Raw genomic sequence first — 18,456 nt, 5'->3', positions numbered from 1 at the left:
CTAGGGGATGGGGAGGGGGTACAGGGTGGCCAGTGGTGGCGCTGTGGTTCCGGTTCCCTTGCCAGGTGCTGTGGTGGTGAGCATGGGGCTTGCTGGCTGCCTGTGGGTTACCTCAGATACGTGTCTGTGCACAGGTCCTTTACTTCTTGTTTAACTGGGTTGTCTTCCATTACTGAGTTTTAGGGGTTCTTTATATATCCTAGGCACAAATTACAAAACGGTTTCCCCACGTTTTATATCTCTTAGGTGTCCCCATGTAGTGTTTTTAGTTTTTGACTGCCTTGGGTCGTAGTTGCAACATGTGTGAGATTTTAGTTCCCCAACCAGGGATCAAACCACCTCCTGCTGTGCTGGCAGGTGGATTCTCAACCACTGGACCCCAGGGATGTCCATCCCCCTGTAGTCTTTATTTGTGGGTCTCAAATTCTGGGTTTACTCCTGGGCATCGTGTGACCTGGGGTGGTCACTTTCCCACAGACAGATGGTGCTCTTGACGCTGCTTACTGAGGAATAGTGCTGCCCTGAGTCTCCGCTCTTGGAGTGAACGCATAGACCCATGCGAGTCTGTGTGGAGATCCTCTTTTCATTGATAAATTTAGGTTTGTTTTTTTTTAATTTCATTTATTTTTAATTGGAGCATGATTGCTTTACAATTCTGTGTTGGTTTCTGCCACACATCAACATGAATCAGCCATAGGTATACATATGCCCCCTCCCTCTTGAACATCCCTTCCCAAAGCTTAGATTTTAAAATCGTAATTTTACAGTACATCTTAACAGGCAAACAGGTCTCCCCTTTCTCCAAAACAGATATACATTGTTTTCCAAAACTGTCTCAGCCAGAATAAGCCAGATGTAGATGGACAAATTCTGTCTGATTCCATTTACCTGGGATCTCTAAGCAGTCAGGTCCACAGAGACAGAAGTAGATGGTGCTGGGGGGCCAGGGACTGGAAGGAGAGAGGGAGTTGGTGTTTCCTGGGGACCAGAGTTTCGGTTTGGGAAGATGAGAAAGTTCTGGAGATGACGGTGGGAATGGTTGCACAACTGTGTCAATGTGCTGTGCTTGTGAACTCTGCAGGTTAACATGGCAGAAACAGTAAACATGTAGTTTACAGTCTTGGATGTTCTTAGATTTTTACTCTTGCTAATGAACTCCAGAATCAGTGCATTGATTCCCTGAAAACTCCTTTTCTTCTGGTTGGGGGCCTAGTGGGGGGCACTGGGTGCAGGCCTGTCCACAGGTATGGGGCCTCAGATGCGAGGTATAGATGTTCCACCAGCGGTACCAGCTCTCCTTTGGGGTCCCCCCCAACCCCCGCTTGTTGCTTGGGGATCGGTTCTGCTGCCGCAAGTCCCTGAGATTGGTCCAGACGCCAGCCTCAGAGCTTCAGGAAGTGGGCACCTTCCCGATTGTGACTCTGGGTCAGGCCATGCCTGAAGGTGGCACAGCCTGTTAAAAGTCCTTTGGTGGGGTCGCGTCTGGAACCGTTTGCAGGCCAGGCCAGGCTCCTCACAGGCACTTGGGTGCCTGGAGCCGGGTGCTTCTTACCTCCTCCATGGAGAAGTGGAGGTCCCCTCTGCCCTGCGGAGCACCTGGAAGTGTTCATAGATCTTTTCACGCATTCTGTCTTAAAAACTTAGGGGTCAGCACACTTGTTCTGTAAAGGCCAGAGGGTGAGTGTCTTGGCTGTGCTGGCCAGGTTGCCTTGCTGCAGTTACTCAACTCTGCTACCCCGCGGGGCAGAAGTGGCCATAAGTCACATGCAACCACAGGGTACGGCCTGGGCTTTTATCTTTGTTTGCCAAACTGCAGGCCACCTTCTGGGCTCTTAGGAAGCTTAGGCAGGGGCAGAGCTCTGACCACCACAGCTGGTCTTACCTAAGCTTGGGGAGGACAGCCGTTTTGGGGGGCTGTCCTGTCAGAAAGGGAGACCTAGCAGGTTCTACCATGATGGGATGTGAATCCATGTCATTCATCTCATGAGTAGTTGGGTCTCTGCTTAGCCATCCCTGGCCCTCCAGGATAAACCTGTAGGAATGGAGGCAGAGCCTCGCCTCTTCCTGGCTATGCTGTCTTGGACAGTGGCTACTGTCTCCCTGAGGCTCTTTAGTCCACGTGGGTTTCCTGAGCCAGGAGTGCAGGGAAGTGATGCCTTGTGTCTATGTCCCCACGGCCACCTGGGCTCACACGCCCTATTGGGGTTGCCCTGCCCTGTGGTGGAATTTCTATTCACAGCTCCCCCCACTGCCCCAGGCCCAGCGAGGAGCTGGGAACATTGCTGAGGAGCTGGGAACATTGCTCAGGCTGCTGCTGCCAGAGGAGGCAGGCTCAGGTTGAAGACTTTATTGTATGCAAAAGGAAAGTACACATTGGAAAACTCCACTGTGGGAACTTCCTGTATCCTAACACCAGTATCCAAACCCGCTCATCTGTAAGAACCAGTTTGTCTTGAGGCCAGCTGGCCCACTCTCCACAAGGCGTCCAGCCCTCCTCCCAGGTGCCCTGTGACCTCCTTGGCCTGGCTCAGAGTGGGCAGGGTCCTCCATCACATCAAGTCTGAGAGCGGGTGTGCAGAGTAGCGCAGGCAGAAGCTTCTGGGAAGGCGGATCAGTAATGCCCTGGCCGCTGTGGCCGGAAGGAGAGGCCTCTCAGTGACGTGTCCACGGGGGCGGGACCTGCCCACTACCCCAGCTACACAAACTCTGGCTGCCTCTTGCAGCTGTTGCCCCCTACCAGCCGCCCACCACGCAGCCTCACAGCTGGCAGCCAAGCTGCAGCCACGTTGTTGCACCGGTTGGTGGCGTTGCACTGGGTGGTGGTGGTGCACTGGCTGGTGTTGTTGCACTGGTTGGTGTTGTACTCGGAGAGCCTCCGGGCTGGCTCCTCCCCAGGGCCCTCCCAGGCCCCAGGCCCGTACTCGCCGGCTGTGGCACCCAGCTGCTCTTCGCTGCCGCTGCGGCTGCCCTGACTGCCCTCTGTGCCTGCCTCGCCGCCCTGCCTCTCCAGAAAACTGAGCCGGTGCAGTGCAGCCCCACCCACCGGGGACTGCAGGTCTGAGGCCTCCTCCAGCTCTGAGTCGGAGTCATTGGAGGCGACATGGGGTTCTGAAAAGTCCAAGGGAGAGGGACAGAGATTCAGAGGGACAGATGGACGGCCTGTGAGCTGGGGGTGGAACCACTGGGCATCTGCCTCTGGTGACACCAAGAGGCTCCCCCACCCCCCCAGCAGGCCTGTCTCCCTGCTCAGAACCCTCTCAAATCAGGTGCAGGGTCTCAGATACATGGGGTTGTTTCCACTTCTGCGTGCCTGTTTCTTGGACCTGGCAAAACACCTTGAAAGGGTATCTCTTTGCAAGGGTTTGTAACAGATTAAAGACAGGTAACACTTGTGTCTGGGGAAACAGTTCAGTCTGCAGCCCTTGACATGGACCCACTACATCACCCCCCATCTGCCCAGCACCTCCAGGGCCACCCAACTCACCAAGGACCCCATCCTCAGCCTCCTCTGTCAAGGGAAAGGCTGCACCCCCGCTGCCCCCCAGGTACGGTGCCTGGACCACCACCTCGGGTCGCTGGCTGGATACCCCATCCTGCAGAAGCAGAAGAGAGGTCAGGGAAGCGCCACGGTTCTGGCCATGCCACGTTCCATTTACTTTCTTGTAAGTTAACCAAGTAAAAACCCTAAAAACCATTAACACCCGCTGCAGCTGAGCATATGAGGGCTCTCAGCCCCCCATCCCATGTCTGGACAGTCTGAGCTCATACAAAGGGGGCTGAGTCCCTATGGACACCAGCACTGGAGCCACTGTCCTGAAGCTACAACCAGGCATATCCCCTCCACAGCCTGCCTCCCCTAAAGGCAGCTGATGAGGCGTTAAAGATGTGCAGTGGGGACTGAGCATGGGAGCCAATGCTGCCTGGAAATAAGACCCTCTACCAAGGAGAGCAGCAGGCTGGACCCAGCTGAGCTTGTGGGAGCCAGGACACAAGGACAGGCTACAGAGCGGGCAGAAGTGGGAAACCAGAGGGGCCAGGACGGCTGGTCAAGCGCAGGTTCCACCCACAGATCTGAACCCACACTTCACCCAGTTCTTTGCTTAAAATGTGCCTTGAATGCCCCGGACAGCCCTGTCCAAGCCAAACATCTCCCAGCAGAACCCCCTGTATAATCCCCCCATAGGCAAGCAAGGTTCCTAGCCCCCACCATGCTCAGCCCTGCATCCCTTGTCCACAGTGGGAAGCCCTCACCTGGCCCCCTGGGGCCTCTTCGGGCTCCTCCTTGAAGACCAGGCTGAAGTGGGTGATGAGGGTCTCCACGATGCAGGCCTGGTGGGGGTAGTCCACCAGGGAGGAAAGGGACACCGTGGCCTCAGTGGGCCGGGGCCGCAGCAGCGTGGGCCCAAACACAATGCCCAGGTTCCCTGGTGTCATCTTGTTGTCCTGTTCCACCTCCACGATCCTGGGGGGTTGTAGGGTGCAGGGGCAGGTGTGAGCAGCTCCCAGGACCCTGCCACCCTTGACCCTGGCCGACTCGGCCCTCACCTGCGCAGGTGCCGCATCAGGTACCGCAGTGTGGCCCAGTTATCCCGAGGCAGGTCCCGTAGGAGTTCCCGCAACCGGCTCGCCATGGCCATGGCTGCAGCCTCCCTCTCTGTGGCATCCGGCCGACCCCGAGATGCTGCCTTGGCCTCGGCCTCGGCCTTCAGACTGTCTTTGGCCATCCCCACAAGCTCATGGTAGAAGCGGAAGGAAATGAGCGGCTCAGGGAGCTGCAAGGTGGCAAGGTCAAGTGTGGAGGGTCAGTAGGCAGGGCCCACAGACTGCTAGTCCTGCACTGGCCCCGCCCCTGACAGCGGCCCCGCCTCTACGTACAGGTCCCATCCACTCAATACTGACCATGCCCCAGCTTAGCAACCACGCCCCTTCCTAGCGCTGGTCACGCCCCCAGCAGGCTCCCTGTCCAGCCTAGGAATTGCTCTGTCTTGTCACCATTTATCTTACCTGGCGCAGATAGAGCTTGAGGACATTGCTGATGTCGTGGGGTGAGGCTTGCGACAATTCCACCAGCTCCTTGCCATTCTCGAAGGCCTGGCACAGCTTCTCTACACGTGTCTTCACCCCATTGACCCGGTAGATGCCCTGTGAAAGCCTGCAGTCAGCAGGGGCCCATGCCTCTCCCTCCCTGTGCAGTCCCTTGGCTGTAGTCCCCGCTGTTGTGCCGGCGGTGGTCACCTTGGTGCGCAGCGCCCGCTGCTCGATCTCAAAGATGCACTTCTTGATGATGAAGGGCACGCCGTCGGGGGTGCTGCAGGCAGCACGGCTGAAGTCCTGGCCAAAGAGCTGCAGACGGCCCTGCAGCTTCTTGTGGCCACACTGGATGGCCAGGGTCTCCAGGCACTTCTTGTGGCAGGCCAGGCAGCACTGGGGGTGGGCAGTGTGAGCAGCCCTACCTGACTCTGGTCCAGCTCAGACATCCCTGGCTCCATCTCCTGCCTCATCTCAGTGCACGCGCACACAAACACACACCCCCACCCCACCCCTGACTCCCCACCACAGTGCAGCTTCTGAAATAGTTTTCACCCTTCAGCCTGGGCTCCTCCCACTGCTCTGGCCCCACCTCCAGACCGCAGGTGCTCTCTCCCGACATGGGACGCACATCCAGGTGCCTGGCTCCCCTGGACCCGACCGGAACCACTCACCTCCTCACACTCGGCGCCCTGGAAGTACACGTAGCTGTTGCATTCCCGGCACTTGGCCGGTGTGCGGAGCTTCCGAAGCCGGTGGGTCCGGGCCGCCTTGGACAGCCCCACGTGGCGGAAGGGCCCGCTGGGCACAGCCACAGGCAGCTCTGGAGTCATGCCATTGAGGTCAGCTGGTGGGGGAGGGGGAAGGTGGTCAGTGTCACCGAGGGAGGTCAAGGCCAGACCCACAGAGAGTCTCCAAACCCTTCCTTCCCCCACTGCCCCGTTTAGAGGCTCCCTCACCCTGATCAAAGGCTGATGCCCCTGCACTGCCCTCCTGGTCGGCCAGCTCCTCGTTGGACGACATGGTGCCACAGGAAGACATACGCTCAAACTTCTTAAAGTCCTCTGAGCAGGAAACAGGGTGTCAGAGGCTCCCCCTGCACCCCCACCCCTGCTGCCCGCTGCACAATGAGCCCACTGAAGCCTGGGATGGGTCGCAGTGTTCCACCTCCCGCTGACCCAGCAGGCCCCTTCACCTGAGCCAGGGCTGGGGTCCAGACTGGCCTCCGAATCGGAGATGGAGATGGGCCACGACTTGTGCACCTGGTGGCCCCGCCCACCTGTGAAAGAAGTATCCCCAGTGAAGGTCTGAGGGGGGCTGCAAGGGGGCTGCGTCCGCCCCCTCTTGGCACTCACCCCTGCGCTCCTTGGCAATCTCTCCCTGGCTGGGCCCGCCGTCCTCCGGGGGGCTACTGGCAGCCTCTGCCCCCACAGCATCGCTGACATTGAAGCTGCTTTTCCGAGCACGCAGGACTGGGGACCTGGTGGGACCAACAGCCAAAAGGAGGGGCTGTGATGGGGGTCACAAGGGCTCCCTGCCCCTGCCCTCATCTCAGGCAGGAAGTCTGGCTCCCTGGGCATGCGCAGAAGGTAGTGTACCAGGCACTGGCGGACACGTGGGGCTCGAAGTCGTAGTGCACATCAGGCTCCTCGCCGCGCTGCAGCTGGCGCACATGGGAAGCGTACTGCTGGCCTGGGTCGTACAGCTTGCTGCTCTCATACAGCATGTGGAAGTGCACGGGCAGTGGGGCCGTCTGCGTGTGCATCATCTGGTAATATGAGATGGTGGCCTGTGGACGGGCGGGAGGTGAGCGCTAGTGGTCCTGGCACCTGACAGGTAGGTGCTCCTCCCACCTCTCCAGGGGAGCCCCAGTGCGCACCGACTTGATGGTCTGGTCACTCTGCCGGATGACCTCCTGGATCTGCCGTAGTGCCGTCACCTTGGTATCCTCCAGCTCCTGCTTCTGTGTCTTAGCATCGGCCACGCATGTACGGTAGGTGGCCATTGCTTCCTCCGCCTGGGGTGGGGGTGGTAGGTGGGCGGTTGCCCAGGGAAGCATTAGCCCACGGTTCAGCCCTCAGGGCATCTTCAGGCCCCACAAAGAAATCAACTAGGTACAAAAGGATGGGAAGGCATTCCTGCCAGGAGGCAGAGCCTGGACAAGGGACCAGAGGTGGGCAATTCTGTACAGGGCGTGAGGATCTGTCACCATGGGCCTTGCCCTCCATCACTGGCCCTCACCTTGTTCTTGGCCTCCTCCTCCAGGCGACGACGCTTGTCCAGGGTCTTGGAGGCTGCACCCCCTGCACCGGGCCCAATGTTGGCTTGCTCCTCCTCCGCCTTGGCCACCAGGAAGCGGGCCTTGTCATGGTCCTCGCAGCGCTGCATGTAGCCCTGCTTGGCCTTGCGGAGATTGGACTCTGCCTCTTGCTGTGGGTGTGGCAGTGAGCAGATGACCCCAGTCAGTCAAATACACATTAGAGACCTCTGCCACCCACATCTCTTGTGCACAGATCCTGTGGCCAGTGAAACAAACGGGACTCTTGGTGGAAGAGCAGGAGGTGACACCCATAGTGGGACCCTGGGAGGAGCCAGCATCTGGCCTGCCCATTTTACAGCTGGGGAAGGTAAGGCTCAGCTAAGCTCTGAAGGAGACACCGACGACATCATCCTCTTGACACCTACACCCACGCCCACCACAGTGACTTGCGCTTCTGTCTCTTTCACTTCCCTTCTTACAGACGAGACCAGTGAGGTCGCCCAGACAGGAAGTGAGGCACCCTCAAAGAGCACTCAGTTAAAACCCAGTGAGCCTTCTGGGGGCCACACCTTACAGCCTACACCATCAGAAGCTCAAACATATAAGAATTCATATGAGTACTAGTAGAAACATAGCACAGGGAAGGCCTTTCCATGTGACACAGAACCGAGAAACCATAAAAGGAAAGACTACTACTAACGATCACGGGTTTCAACTGGGAAAACAGGCCAACGGGTTAAATCAAAATCAAAAATCAAAACAATAAACTGGGGGTGAAGGAGTCTGTAACACGTATCATCCAAAGCTGGGTTCTCTAATAGGTAGAACGCTCTGGGGAGTCAATAAGAAACAGGCTATTGTCCAGTCCAAGGTAAACAAAGGATACGAACTGAGAGCTCACAGAAGAGGAAGAGCGTGGCTGTGGCTCTGGAGGTCAGCCTCCCACACTCATCCCCCATGACCCAGCCATTATCTTTTGGGCACTGATCTGAGATGAATGCTAGGTCACAGGTCTGAGTAACAGGGGCACAAGCTCATCAGAGCAGTGATGTTTGAAACAGCAACAGCTCAACCACAACTAAACTCCATCAGTAGGGACGTACTGAAATGCGCCACATGGCTCTGTAGCTGAGAATGCCTAGCTAAGAGAAAGGCAGGACGGGTTTCACGTGGACTGAGACGGGGCAAGTCCCTGAATATGGAGGTGTGTTTAAAAGATCAGAAGCAGAATGGGGTACTCGGCAAGCTGTCATCAGGTGTGCAAAAGTTGGGGAGAAGGGCATTTGCCAGACATGCTAGATGGAGCTGCAGGACTCCACTAACTGGAGCTGGTTTCACCACCGACCCTGTTAACACACCTAAAAAGCAACACAAAAGATTCTAGTGCCTTGGAACTGCCCAAAAAGAGGTGAGAAGAGTAACCTGGAGGAAGAAGCTGGAGCATCCACCAGACCTGGTGAGCCCGTTTGGTCTACCCCAGACCTGCTCCTGGCAGCCACAGGTGACCCTGTTCCCCCGTGACAGCGAACTCTGACACTGAGGGGGGCCCCAGGGCCAGGGCCAGGGCCTTTCCTGCCACAGCTTGGAGGTCAGGAGCCTGAAGCAGCTTGGAGGCAGGACCCGCCTCACATGGGCACAGAGCACTCTGCACGATGTCGGTAAAACTCGGGAAATCTTCATCTGGGTGCGTACCAGAGGACTGTGCATGTGTGAGCTGGCCGCCCTGGCCCCTCCCAGCCCCCGTGCCCCACCCGTGGTACCAGCTTCCTCTGGGCGCGGTGCCAGGACTCTTTGATCTCCTTCCTTCGCTTCTCATGTTCGAGCCGCCGCAGATTCAGGGGCTTGGGAGAGACAAGTGTGAGTGGGGACCCCGGCACCTTCCATCCCGCCCACCCTCCCAGGTACAGCCTACCTGCATGAAGGTCTGGGTCAGCAGCGTGCCCACTGCCTGCACCAGGCCATGGCCGAACTCCAGGTCCTGTTCCAGCGCCAGTGAGTAGATGGACAGGAGGGGCATGTGCGGCTGTGGGGTGGGGCCGGCATCAGGGTCACGTGGGGGTGGGCCAGGAGCCCCCCTGCTCCCTCAACCGCCTTTGTACAGACTGGAAACCCCTTTTTTCCGGTCCATCCTGGAGGTATTGAGACTCACATCCAGGCCTGAGGAACCCTGCCCAGTGCCCCACCCACCCAGACACTCCCCCCAAGTTCCCCACCTCCTGCATGACACTCTGTCTGCAGTTCTGGACGATCTTCTGCAGGCCTTTGGCAAAGTCCATCTCTGCAGGGGAAGGGGTGTGAGGGCAGGGGGGCAGAGGGGGCCTCCAGCCAGACCCCACCCTGCAGACCCTAGCTCTCACCCAGCGCACTCCGCTTCTCCAGGTAGCCGATGAGGTCCTTCATGTATTTGGCCATGTTCTTGGCGTACTGCAGGGCAGCGTCCACGCCCCCCTCACAGCGCTGCAGCAGGGTGTCCACGTCCTCCGGGGACAGGCAGCCTGCAGAGTAGACACCCCTCAGCCCAGGCTCCACTCCTGCCCAGCCCTCCCCTGCCCCAGCCCACCCCTCCTCCCATCCACCACCCCAGTCCTCTGCCACTTGCTGGGCTCAGGGACTCACCCGCATCACACTCCTCACCGCTGGGGGGGGCACTCTCACTCGCCTGTCCATACAGGTTCTCCATGGACTATATCAGAAGGAGACAGGTGAGTCCAGCCTGGGCTTGGCCCTGTTTGAGGCCCACCCTGCAGGAGACAGTCGCCACCCCCCTGGACAGAGCGAGTGGCCGTGGTCCACAGAGGGAACAGGGGCACTCACCCGCCCTGCCAGCCTGACCCCAAGCGATATGCAGGCCACCCTTGCTCACCTGGCCTGGGTCCCCAGGGGGCACGGACAGGAGGATGCTGCTGTCCACTTCACCCATGAGGAACTCGGATACACTGCAGGGTAGAGGGGCAAGTGTCAAGGGGCACATGGGTCCACATGGGTCCCCACCCTTCCCCACCCCCACTCGTCCCCACGCCTACCCCAAACTCACGTGCTGCTAAAGGAGACAGCAATGGTCTCCAAGGCCTTCTCAAACTCCTGCTTGTCTGACTCATTGTTGCACTCATAATGGAAGGCTGGGGACAGACAAGGATGAGAGAGGTTGGCCCAGTCTGTTTGGGAGGTGACCAACCGTGCAACTAATTGAGGGGGGAACATTGGAGCTGTTGTGTCCATCACACTCCTATGCATCCTTCAAAACCCACTTCAAACATCCCCTCCTTCAGAAAGCCCTCCCAGACAGAAAGCTCTCTGTGCCTCGTCCCAGCTGGCTGACCTTTGACTTTGGCAATGAGGGTGCCAGCAGCCGTGAGTGTCTCCACAGTGTTCAGCAGTGGGTACTTGGAGATGACCTGGTGCATCACACGGAGGGCCTCACCCAGGCACTCATGGGCCAGTGGCCGGCGGGCCTCAAGGAGTTCTGCCAGGTAGAGTGGGTATGAGCAGGGAGGAAGGGAAAGCCTGTCCACCTAACCACCCAACCCTAACACTTCTCTCCCCAGGTGGGGAGACTGAGGCAGAGGAGGGAGAAGGCAACTGCCTAAGGCTCAGTGTGTGATCTCAGGGGGTGGGGTGGGGTGGACTGTCCCTCTCTGGACTGCTGGCCAGGTCGACAAAGGCCAGATGTCAGTCTAGACAGTCCTGCTTAGAACACCCTTTCCTGTCACTCCAGAAAATAACCTTCCACTGTCGTCCAAGTTGCAAAGCTCTGTTCAGTTCTCTCCTGGCCCTGCCGGCCTGGGAACTGAGGCTTAAACACCCCATTATCTCTCTCCAGACAACCACCCTATGAGGCAGGCCCTGTTATCACTTCCATTTAGAAGATGAGGAAACTGAGGCACACAGGGGAGAAGTCATTTCGCAAGGATCACACAGCTTTTCTAGCTCTGAAGATAGAAGGACACTGCCTGGCTTTATCACGAGGGCAGTGGGAAGCCATGGAAGGTGTCAGAGCAAAGAAAGGTCAAGGTCTGACCTACATCTTTGAGGGAGGCTTTAAGTGCCCTCCTCAGATATTCTTAACTGGAAAAAAAGCAGAGTGTGCAGGCAGAACATGCACCATGTAGTGGAAACAAAACTAAAGAAGCTTGTAGATGGTGAAGGAATGAGCAGACCTGCTGACACCCAGGAGGGTCCTACCTGTACCTCCCCCACCTGTGCGCTTCTGACTCAGCCTGGTAGGTGATACTCAAAAAAAAGGACTCTGGAAATAGGTGTCTGATCCCTTTTCAACACCGAGGACTTCCACTGAATACCAGACTCCCACTGAATACCACCGACAGGGAGACCCCTATGGAGTCCTTGGCCCCAACATTCCTCGGATTCAGGACTTGCGCCTGAATCAGTGGGGAGCTTCGGGAGGCCGGAAGGAGCTTCAGGAATCCAGGGAGGCCGGCCACGCCCCTTCCCCAGACATTCCTCCCAGGCACCCCGCCCCTCGTGTCTCCTGGGCCTCCGCCACCTGGGTCCCCGCAGCACCCCAACCTGGGCAGGTGGGACTCTGACGAAGCCCAGACATGCCCAGCTCTGCACCGGCCAAGGTAAGCGCCCGGCAGCCTTGTGTCCCCAGTGGGCCGGCAAATGCCCAGAGCACCACGTGCTCCTGACCAGAGCCTGCACCCCCACACCCCGCCCATCCCCTCACCTCGGGGCCCTGCCTGGCAGCGCACAGGCCTCTGGTCCAGCGCGGGGTGCACCGTCCCGCAGATACACATGGTATACCATCAGAGCACAGGGATCGTGAATGCGCACGACGGCCTAGGGTCTTTGGTACCGGGTTTTCATCAGCCAAACCAGCTCTGGCCGGTCCGAAGACCCCGCCCCCGCCGAGGAAAGCTCCGCCCCCGGAGTCCCGCGAGCCCTGGCTGGGGTTCTCGGCTCCCCAAACTCAAGGATCAGGACTCAGACCTGAGTAGACGAGGAGATGTGACTCCATTCGGGATCGGGCTGCCAAGGGCAGACAGAGAAACAGGCCCAGGTACATGGTGTGGAGAGGTGCAGGGAGACCCCGCCCACGTGGATCCCTGCACTTACTGCCTCCCAAGCTGAAAGCCGTTCTGGCTATCCCACAACTATCATTGTAGGCTGAGGACCTCTGGTCACAGCCAGCATCCGTGCAGGGCGTGTCGTTGCCCCATTTCACAGATGAAATACCAGGGTCTCCCAGGCCGGCAGGGGCAACACCAGCATTCAAACCCAAATCCTCTCTACTCCAGTCCCTTCCCTCTGCCCAGGGCTGCCCCAAGGTGCAAAGAAGGGGGCCCCTGCCCTGGCCATCCTCCTGCACAATGCCCACAGGCTCAGCTCCACCCAGGCCTGGCCTCCAAGGAAGCGCTAGGATCGGAAAGGAACCGAGATTAAAGAGTTTCCCCAGGAAACAAGTCCAGCTCCACCCCAGGACCAGATAACCCCACAGGCTGACACCACCCCCACAGCAGAGGCTTGGCCAGCAAGGGAGCTCCCCATTACAGCCTTTAAAGCTGAGGTCCCTCTCCAGGTGGAGGTTGAACCTGGGCTCTGGCTCAGGTGAGCCAGAGTCAGGGGGCCACCCTGGGCCTCAGTTTCCTCATCCGTAAAATGGGCACATGAAAGGAGCAAGCCAGGGTGTTTAGCATGGCACTGGCACTGCGGTTTCCTGCAGGAGAGATCACAGTGCCCTCCTTGGCTGTTAGGGACAAACAGGAAGCAGATGAAAATAACTCGGCAGGAAGCTGAGCTGTCAGCGGACGCGTGGAGAAAACGGAACTGCCATCCACAGCCCGCTCACTCCTGCAGCTTACGTGCCGGTCCTGCCCCTCATCCCTCCTGAGTCTCTCTCTGTCCAGACCTCAGCGTGCCTCTCATTCACTTCAGTCCAACATGCAGATCTGACCTTGTTCCACCTCTGCTCTGACACCTTCTATGGCTCCCCAGCACCCTCAGGATAACATCCAGGGTCCCTCTGCTTGCCATTCTCAATGTCTTCAGCCTTACACATTTCATACACCTGAACCTTATTCCCCCCAATGCATCTCTACTTTGTATTTCTATGCACATGACATTCCCTCTACCTCAATGCCTTTCTTTCCTAGTTGCCACTGAACTCCTATTCATCTGTCAGAACCCTAGCTGCAATGTCTTTTTCCACAAAGCCCTCCGAACCATTTCCATCTGAGCCTCCCCAAGTCCTTCCCCAACTCTGTGCTGACCCCCTAGGTTTTAAGGTCTGACCCTGCTTTCCTCCACCCAGGCCTTGGTGTCCCTGCCAGTTCTCACCATCATGCAGAACACACTCCTTCAGTTTCTCAAGACCCTCGGCAAAGCGGGCCACGTCAGCCAGCAGGTGGGAGATGTCCTCCACGGTGTCTGGGCAGGGTCCCTGGATGGGTGCCTCGGCCGGGCTGGCCGCAGACAGTGGGCTGCGATGGCTGCGGCCCAGCGTCCAAGTGCTGGCCCCCGACAGAGGGAAGCCAGCAGCGCTGGCATGGCGGCTCAGGCTGGTTGGCCTCTTGAGAGTGCCTGTGGCCTTAGCATTCGAGGCCACACTTGGGGGTTCTAGGCTGGGCCCCAGGGACACTGCATCAGCCCCGTCTCTCCTAGGCAGCTCCTGGGAGGGTAGGGGGAGCTGGTAAAGCAGGTGCTCCCATTGGGCCCTGCCTCAGTTTCCCTGGAAGTGAAGTGGGGCTCTGGAGGGTCTTCAGCCTGACCCCATAGGGGTCAGAGGCCACAGGTCAGAGGGCTGAGATTTGGTGTTGGGCCCCTCCCACACCTGTTACCCAACGTCCTCTCCTGGAGCTTTCACAAACAACGTCTCTGCCCAAACCACAGCCGGGGTGGGGGAGGGGCGCCCCACTTCCGGAGGTAAGGAAGGGAGGGGGGTAAGGGGGAAGGGAGAGGGGTAGGGCTGGGGTCTCCTGAGCTGTCTCAGTAGAGGCCACTGCAGATGCCTACTCATTGGTAGACACCTCCTCAGTTCCTGTCCTCTGAGGGTCCAGCAGACTCCTGAGCCCACAGACACCGCAGGCCCTGTAGATGCCCCCAGGCTTGCACCAGGCCTGCCCCCGTGGGTCTCCTTCCACAGTCTGCTCCCTTATAAACCTTCTGCCTAACAGCCTGGCTATAGCTCTCACATCTAACGGTGCCTGGAGACCCCAAATTCCCTGAGCCCCCACCTGAAGGAGTCCAGGCCCAATGTACCCATACCCTGGTACCCACCCCACCACTCCTGGACCCCACAGCCGGCACTGGACAGGGTGGGAGGGTGCATGGCCGTCCCAAGGGCTCCTACCGTAAGCTGAATGCGAGGATCCCAGCCCATCCTGCGAAGCCCCTGCAGTCCAGCCTGGTGGGGGCTGTAGCTGGCTCGTACCCCCCGCCACTGGCCCAGCATGTCACTGCCCGGCCCTGCCCTGCTGGGCCTGATCACAGGGTGTCCTCCTGCCCTGGTGCTGCCCAGCTGTCGCTCTAAGGTCCCCGCCCGCCCCGTGCTCCCCTTAGAGGCTCACTCACCCCCGAGGGCTGTGGGCAGGGGCTTCCCGCCCTGTTCTTTTTCGAGATAGACGGGGTTTTCATGAGCTCTCTCTTCTTCCTGGAGAACATGGCGGGGCCAGGCCCGAGAAGCCCAAGGGGGCCTGGCTGGGGGAGGTAGGCCAGGGGTCTCAGTACCACAGCTCCTGGTGTTGGTGGCCTCGGGACCACATTGCCGCTGGCCACCCCCTCCTCAGCTGTCAGGCTCACGTGACAGGCACAGCCCTCATTGGCGGGCGCTTCCCCCCACAGGAAAAGGCCTCCGGAGGCGGTGACTCAGACCCGCCCCTGACCCTCCCCAGCTTCAGCCTCAGCCTGCCCCTCTGCACAGTGGGCTCAAAGGTGGGGTCCCAGGCCCCACCCCCAGCTTCCGCTTTCCTGAGCTCTGCGTGTGCATGTTTGCTGAGGTGCCCTGCCTGGCGGCAATGCCCCAGGCAAGACACTGATGCCCCAGGCACGATCCCTGCAGGGACACAGCGATTGCAGAGATGCTCACCCCCACTCAGCCACACCCAGATGCACCCAAGAGTGCAGATACCTGAACACGACGGACATGTGGGGACACAGACTTTGACATATGCTCAGAAGCCACCCAGCTCCACTGATGCAATGGGTACCCTGGACACAGGCACCTGCCTTCCAGTCCTCCCACCGCTCCTCTGTGTGGCCGCCTTCCACCCTTTGGCAACTCCCCGTGAAGACCCCAGGGAACAGTGCATGGTATAGTGGGTTGCCTTCCCTCCATCCATCTCCCACCCCCACCCCTGATTCTACATTCTGGGGACACTCAGCAGAACAGGTTAACCCTAACGCTAACTGCTGAGGCCACCATGCCACCTCCTCCCTCCCTGGCTTGGCCCCCAGACCTGGGGTGTTGGCAATGTGTATAGCACTCCCTGTACCCTCTCCCCCATAACCACCTCTTCTCTTGGAACCCCCCTAATCTGAGCCTTTTCCCCTCCCCCAGTCTTCCTCCCCTCCCCTTCTGGAGTCTCACCCTCTCATCCCCTACACCTTCCCCACTATTGGCCCCCACTGACCTCAGGTGGGAGGGGTGGATCTCCCGGGCACAGGGCACGCAGGCCACAGCCCCTCACGGCAAACCCAGTTCTCCAGGCCCGGGTCCATCCACTAACCCATCCCAGAAGGCCCTTGAGGATCCTCTGCCCACCACTCATCGCTCTGGATGCCAGGATCGGAGGGTGAGGGCCCACTGCAGGGCCGGCTAGCTGGTGGGCCTCTGCCTGGTTGGAGGCCTGAAGTCTGGGCCACCCCTTCCGGGCTTCCCCAGCTGCCCCAGACATTCCTGAGCCCTGACCTCATGCCCACTTCAGATCCAGCCATTCACAGGTACCGCCTTCAGGCGCCAGAACTACAGGGGCACTCAGGGGCTCCAGGAGCAGTGTCCAGGCTCTTATGAAGGGCACACCTGCACAGGAGACACTCCCCAGCCACCACACAAGCTTTCACAGCTGGGAGTCCAGCTAGCTATAGCTAGGTTCACATCTGCATCCACACACGCACTCCAGCACACACTCTGTGCCAAGCCCAGTGTCCAGGCACATGTACAGAGCCGTTTTGGGATGAATATGCAACCTGGCACAGGGACACAGGTACACAGTGCTTCACACCACAGCTTCCCTTTATTTCCTCCAGGGCCTCTGGAGTCTGGGTCAAGCTTCAGCCCCTCTGCCCTGCTTTGGTCCCTCCAGCTCCACAGAGGAGGAGGCTCAGAGGACCGTCTCAGCCATGCTGTGGTCATCGAGGAACTGGGTTATGAGTTTAGGGTGCTGCGGGCCTAGCACAGGGTCAGCCCCCACTTCTGTCTCCTTCTCATCTTCCTCTTTGCCCTGATCCTTGGAGAAGTACAAGAATACCTAGAGGTGGATGGCCCAGGGAAACAGGAGGAGAGGTCACCTTGAGGGCCTAGCCCCCAACCCCATCTTTACCCCCAGCCCCGTTCTGGCATGGCGGTCACCTCCTCCAGCGTGGTCTGGCTCACAGAGAAGTCCTCCACGCCATGCTCTGCGCCGTGTGCTGCCAGCAATCCAAAGACTAGCGCCAAGGTGCAGCGCCCTCCTGGCAGCAGCTGGAAGCGCAGGCGGCCACCATGCGCCTCCCGCAGCTCAGCTCCCGGGAATGCCTGGGCCACAAAGTCGGCCGCCAACTTGGATCTCGACAAGGGCACCCTCAGGGTCAGTGTATGGCCAGCCCCGAATCTGGGGTGGGTGGGGGAGACGATAGCTAATGGACCCGCCCATACCATCTTCCAGCCCTCTTCTAGCCCCACCCCTATACTTGGCTCCTCTAGACCCCCAGGCCAACCTGACCCCAACCTCTGCTCCTAGCCCTGGCTACATGCTCATCAGTCTCTAACCCTGCTGCTCCCCAGTCCCACCCACGCAATGCCATGCCCCACTGCAATATCCAGGTCATGCTCACTTGCCGGACCCTCTTTGGCCTCTGCCCATGGACACACCTGCACCCATCAGACCTCCTCCCCATCTCCGTCCAGCCTTGTCCCCTCTCCAGGACAGTCCATGATCCTTGCCTGTTCCCTGGTTAGAACCCAAACTGGCCCCACCTGATCTCCCCTCCAGGCCCACCTACACCTCCACCCTGATCTGCCCGCACCCAGGCCTTGAGGCCTTGCCCCGCTCACCTGCCCTTGAGGTGCTGCGCACTGCCCAGGCAGCAGAACCGCCCATTCACCATGATGGCCAGGCGTGTGCAGAGTGCCTCGCACTCCTCCATGCTGTGGGAGCCCAGTGACGTGAGCTCCAACCAGGCCTGGACCCACGGCACTTGGCTCTGGGCTGCCCCTCCCAGGGACCCTCAGCCTGCAGCTCTGGGCCACCTTGTGCTCTGGACATTTCCTGTCAGTCCCAGACTGCTCGTTCCCCAGGCCCACCTGTGTGAGGTGAGAACCACGGAGCGGCCCTCCTGCACCACGGCCAGAAGACTGTTCCAGAGGAACCGCCGGGCACCAGGGTCCATGCCAGTGGTCGGCTCGTCCTGGGCGCAGAGCAGGGAGATGCTTAAATGCGGCCCCTTCCCCCTCCTCTGTCCTCCCATCCTCACACACATACCAGAAAGACTAAAGCCGGGTCCCCCACCAGAGCCACGGCTGTCGCCAGCTTCCGCTTGTTGCCCCCGCTGTAGGTGCCAGCGGGCTGGTCAGCATACTGAGAGAGGCCCAGGCGTGCCAGGCCGTAGCTTGCTGTCTATGGCAGGATGGAATGGGAAGGGCAGAGTGAGAATGGGGTGCAGGGTGAGTGGGAGGGGCTAGGGAGGGGATATGGTGGTGGTTTAGACGCTCAGTGCTCAGTGGTGGACTCTTTGTGACTCCATGGATTAGAGTCCGCCAGGCTCCGCTGTCCATGGGATTTCCCAAGCAAGAATACTGGAGTGGGATGCCATTTCCTTTTCCGGGGATCTTCCTGACACAGGGATCGAACCCAGATCTCTTGCATTGCAGGCGGATTCTTAACCGGCTGAGCCACCAGGGAAGCCCGGGGATACCGTGGGAAGGTAACTAAAGAGGGTGGGGCCAGAGCCAATACGGGGCGGGGCTGCGACTGGAGACGGGGCCAGACCAAGAGAGGCAGGGCCTGGCCTGG

The 18,456-nt window shown here is 59.2% G+C and overlaps 2 protein-coding genes and 1 long non-coding RNA gene across 14 annotated transcripts in view; 1 reads left to right on the top strand and 2 right to left on the bottom strand.

Moving 5' to 3' along the window:
• Positions 1–604: 604 nt before the first annotated feature.
• On the bottom strand, positions 605–16,029 carry ARHGAP45 (Rho GTPase activating protein 45). 5 transcript variants are annotated; one of them, XM_059888115.1, is made up of 23 exons: positions 15,877–16,029; positions 13,586–13,916; positions 10,608–10,751; positions 10,323–10,407; positions 10,152–10,224; positions 9,905–9,971; positions 9,646–9,783; positions 9,502–9,566; positions 9,201–9,311; positions 9,049–9,129; positions 7,270–7,458; positions 6,908–7,045; positions 6,627–6,817; positions 6,384–6,508; positions 6,224–6,307; positions 5,988–6,092; positions 5,703–5,875; positions 5,236–5,424; positions 5,005–5,142; positions 4,546–4,772; positions 4,252–4,462; positions 3,485–3,593; positions 605–3,108 (listed from the first exon to the last, which is right to left on the bottom strand). In XM_059888115.1, exons 1-23 carry the CDS (start codon positions 16,012–16,014, stop codon positions 2,696–2,698), a joined length of 3,525 nt encoding a protein of 1,174 aa, XP_059744098.1. In that variant the 5' UTR covers positions 16,015–16,029; the 3' UTR covers positions 605–2,695. The 5 variants fall into 5 exon arrangements, with proteins under 5 accessions (XP_059744098.1, XP_024849921.1, XP_024849920.1 ...); XM_024994153.2 differs by lacking the exon at positions 15,877–16,029 and adding an exon at positions 14,819–15,017; XM_024994152.2 differs by lacking the exon at positions 15,877–16,029 and adding an exon at positions 14,598–14,791.
• Positions 10,746–16,702, top strand: LOC132345740 (uncharacterized). The gene is made up of 2 exons (XR_009495247.1): positions 10,746–11,871; positions 13,560–16,702. It is a non-coding gene; the product is annotated as an uncharacterized lncRNA (long non-coding RNA).
• The window catches only part of ABCA7 (ATP binding cassette subfamily A member 7), an 18,458-nt gene continuing 16,454 nt past the window's right edge, over positions 16,453–18,456 (bottom strand). For 5 of the 8 annotated variants that reach the window (XM_059888085.1, XM_059888086.1, XM_059888084.1 and 2 more), the window contains 5 exons: positions 17,926–18,060; positions 17,748–17,851; positions 17,499–17,591; positions 16,815–17,055; positions 16,461–16,713 (listed from right to left, as the gene is read on the bottom strand). In XM_059888085.1, coding sequence (XP_059744068.1) covers positions 16,567–16,713; positions 16,815–17,055; positions 17,499–17,591; positions 17,748–17,851; positions 17,926–18,060 — 720 coding nt within the window. In that variant the 3' untranslated portion in view covers positions 16,461–16,566. 8 annotated transcript variants of the gene reach the window in all.

This window comes from Bos taurus, chromosome 7 (genome assembly GCF_002263795.3).
Source record: "Bos taurus isolate L1 Dominette 01449 registration number 42190680 breed Hereford chromosome 7, ARS-UCD2.0, whole genome shotgun sequence".
Lineage (NCBI taxonomy): Eukaryota > Metazoa > Chordata > Mammalia > Artiodactyla > Bovidae > Bos > Bos taurus.
The sequence above is the reverse complement of the archived record's forward strand: the minus strand, read 5'-3'. Positions and strand labels throughout refer to the sequence as shown.

What these genes read in the sequence shown, in the direction of transcription:
- ARHGAP45 (XM_059888115.1), bottom strand. Translation starts at nt 16,014, where the DNA reads ATGAGTGGTGGGCAGAGGATCCTCAAGGGCCTTCTGGGATGGGTTAGT. An exon ending in GATTGCCAAGGAGCGCAGGG is followed by an intron (nt 6,308 to 6,383) that starts GTGAGTGCCAAG and finishes CTTCTTTCACAG; the next exon opens with GTGGGCGGGGCCACCAGGTG. An exon ending in CTGATGCGGCACCTGCGCAG is followed by an intron (nt 4,463 to 4,545) that starts GTGAGGGCCGAG and finishes ACAACCCCCCAG; the next exon opens with GATCGTGGAGGTGGAACAGG.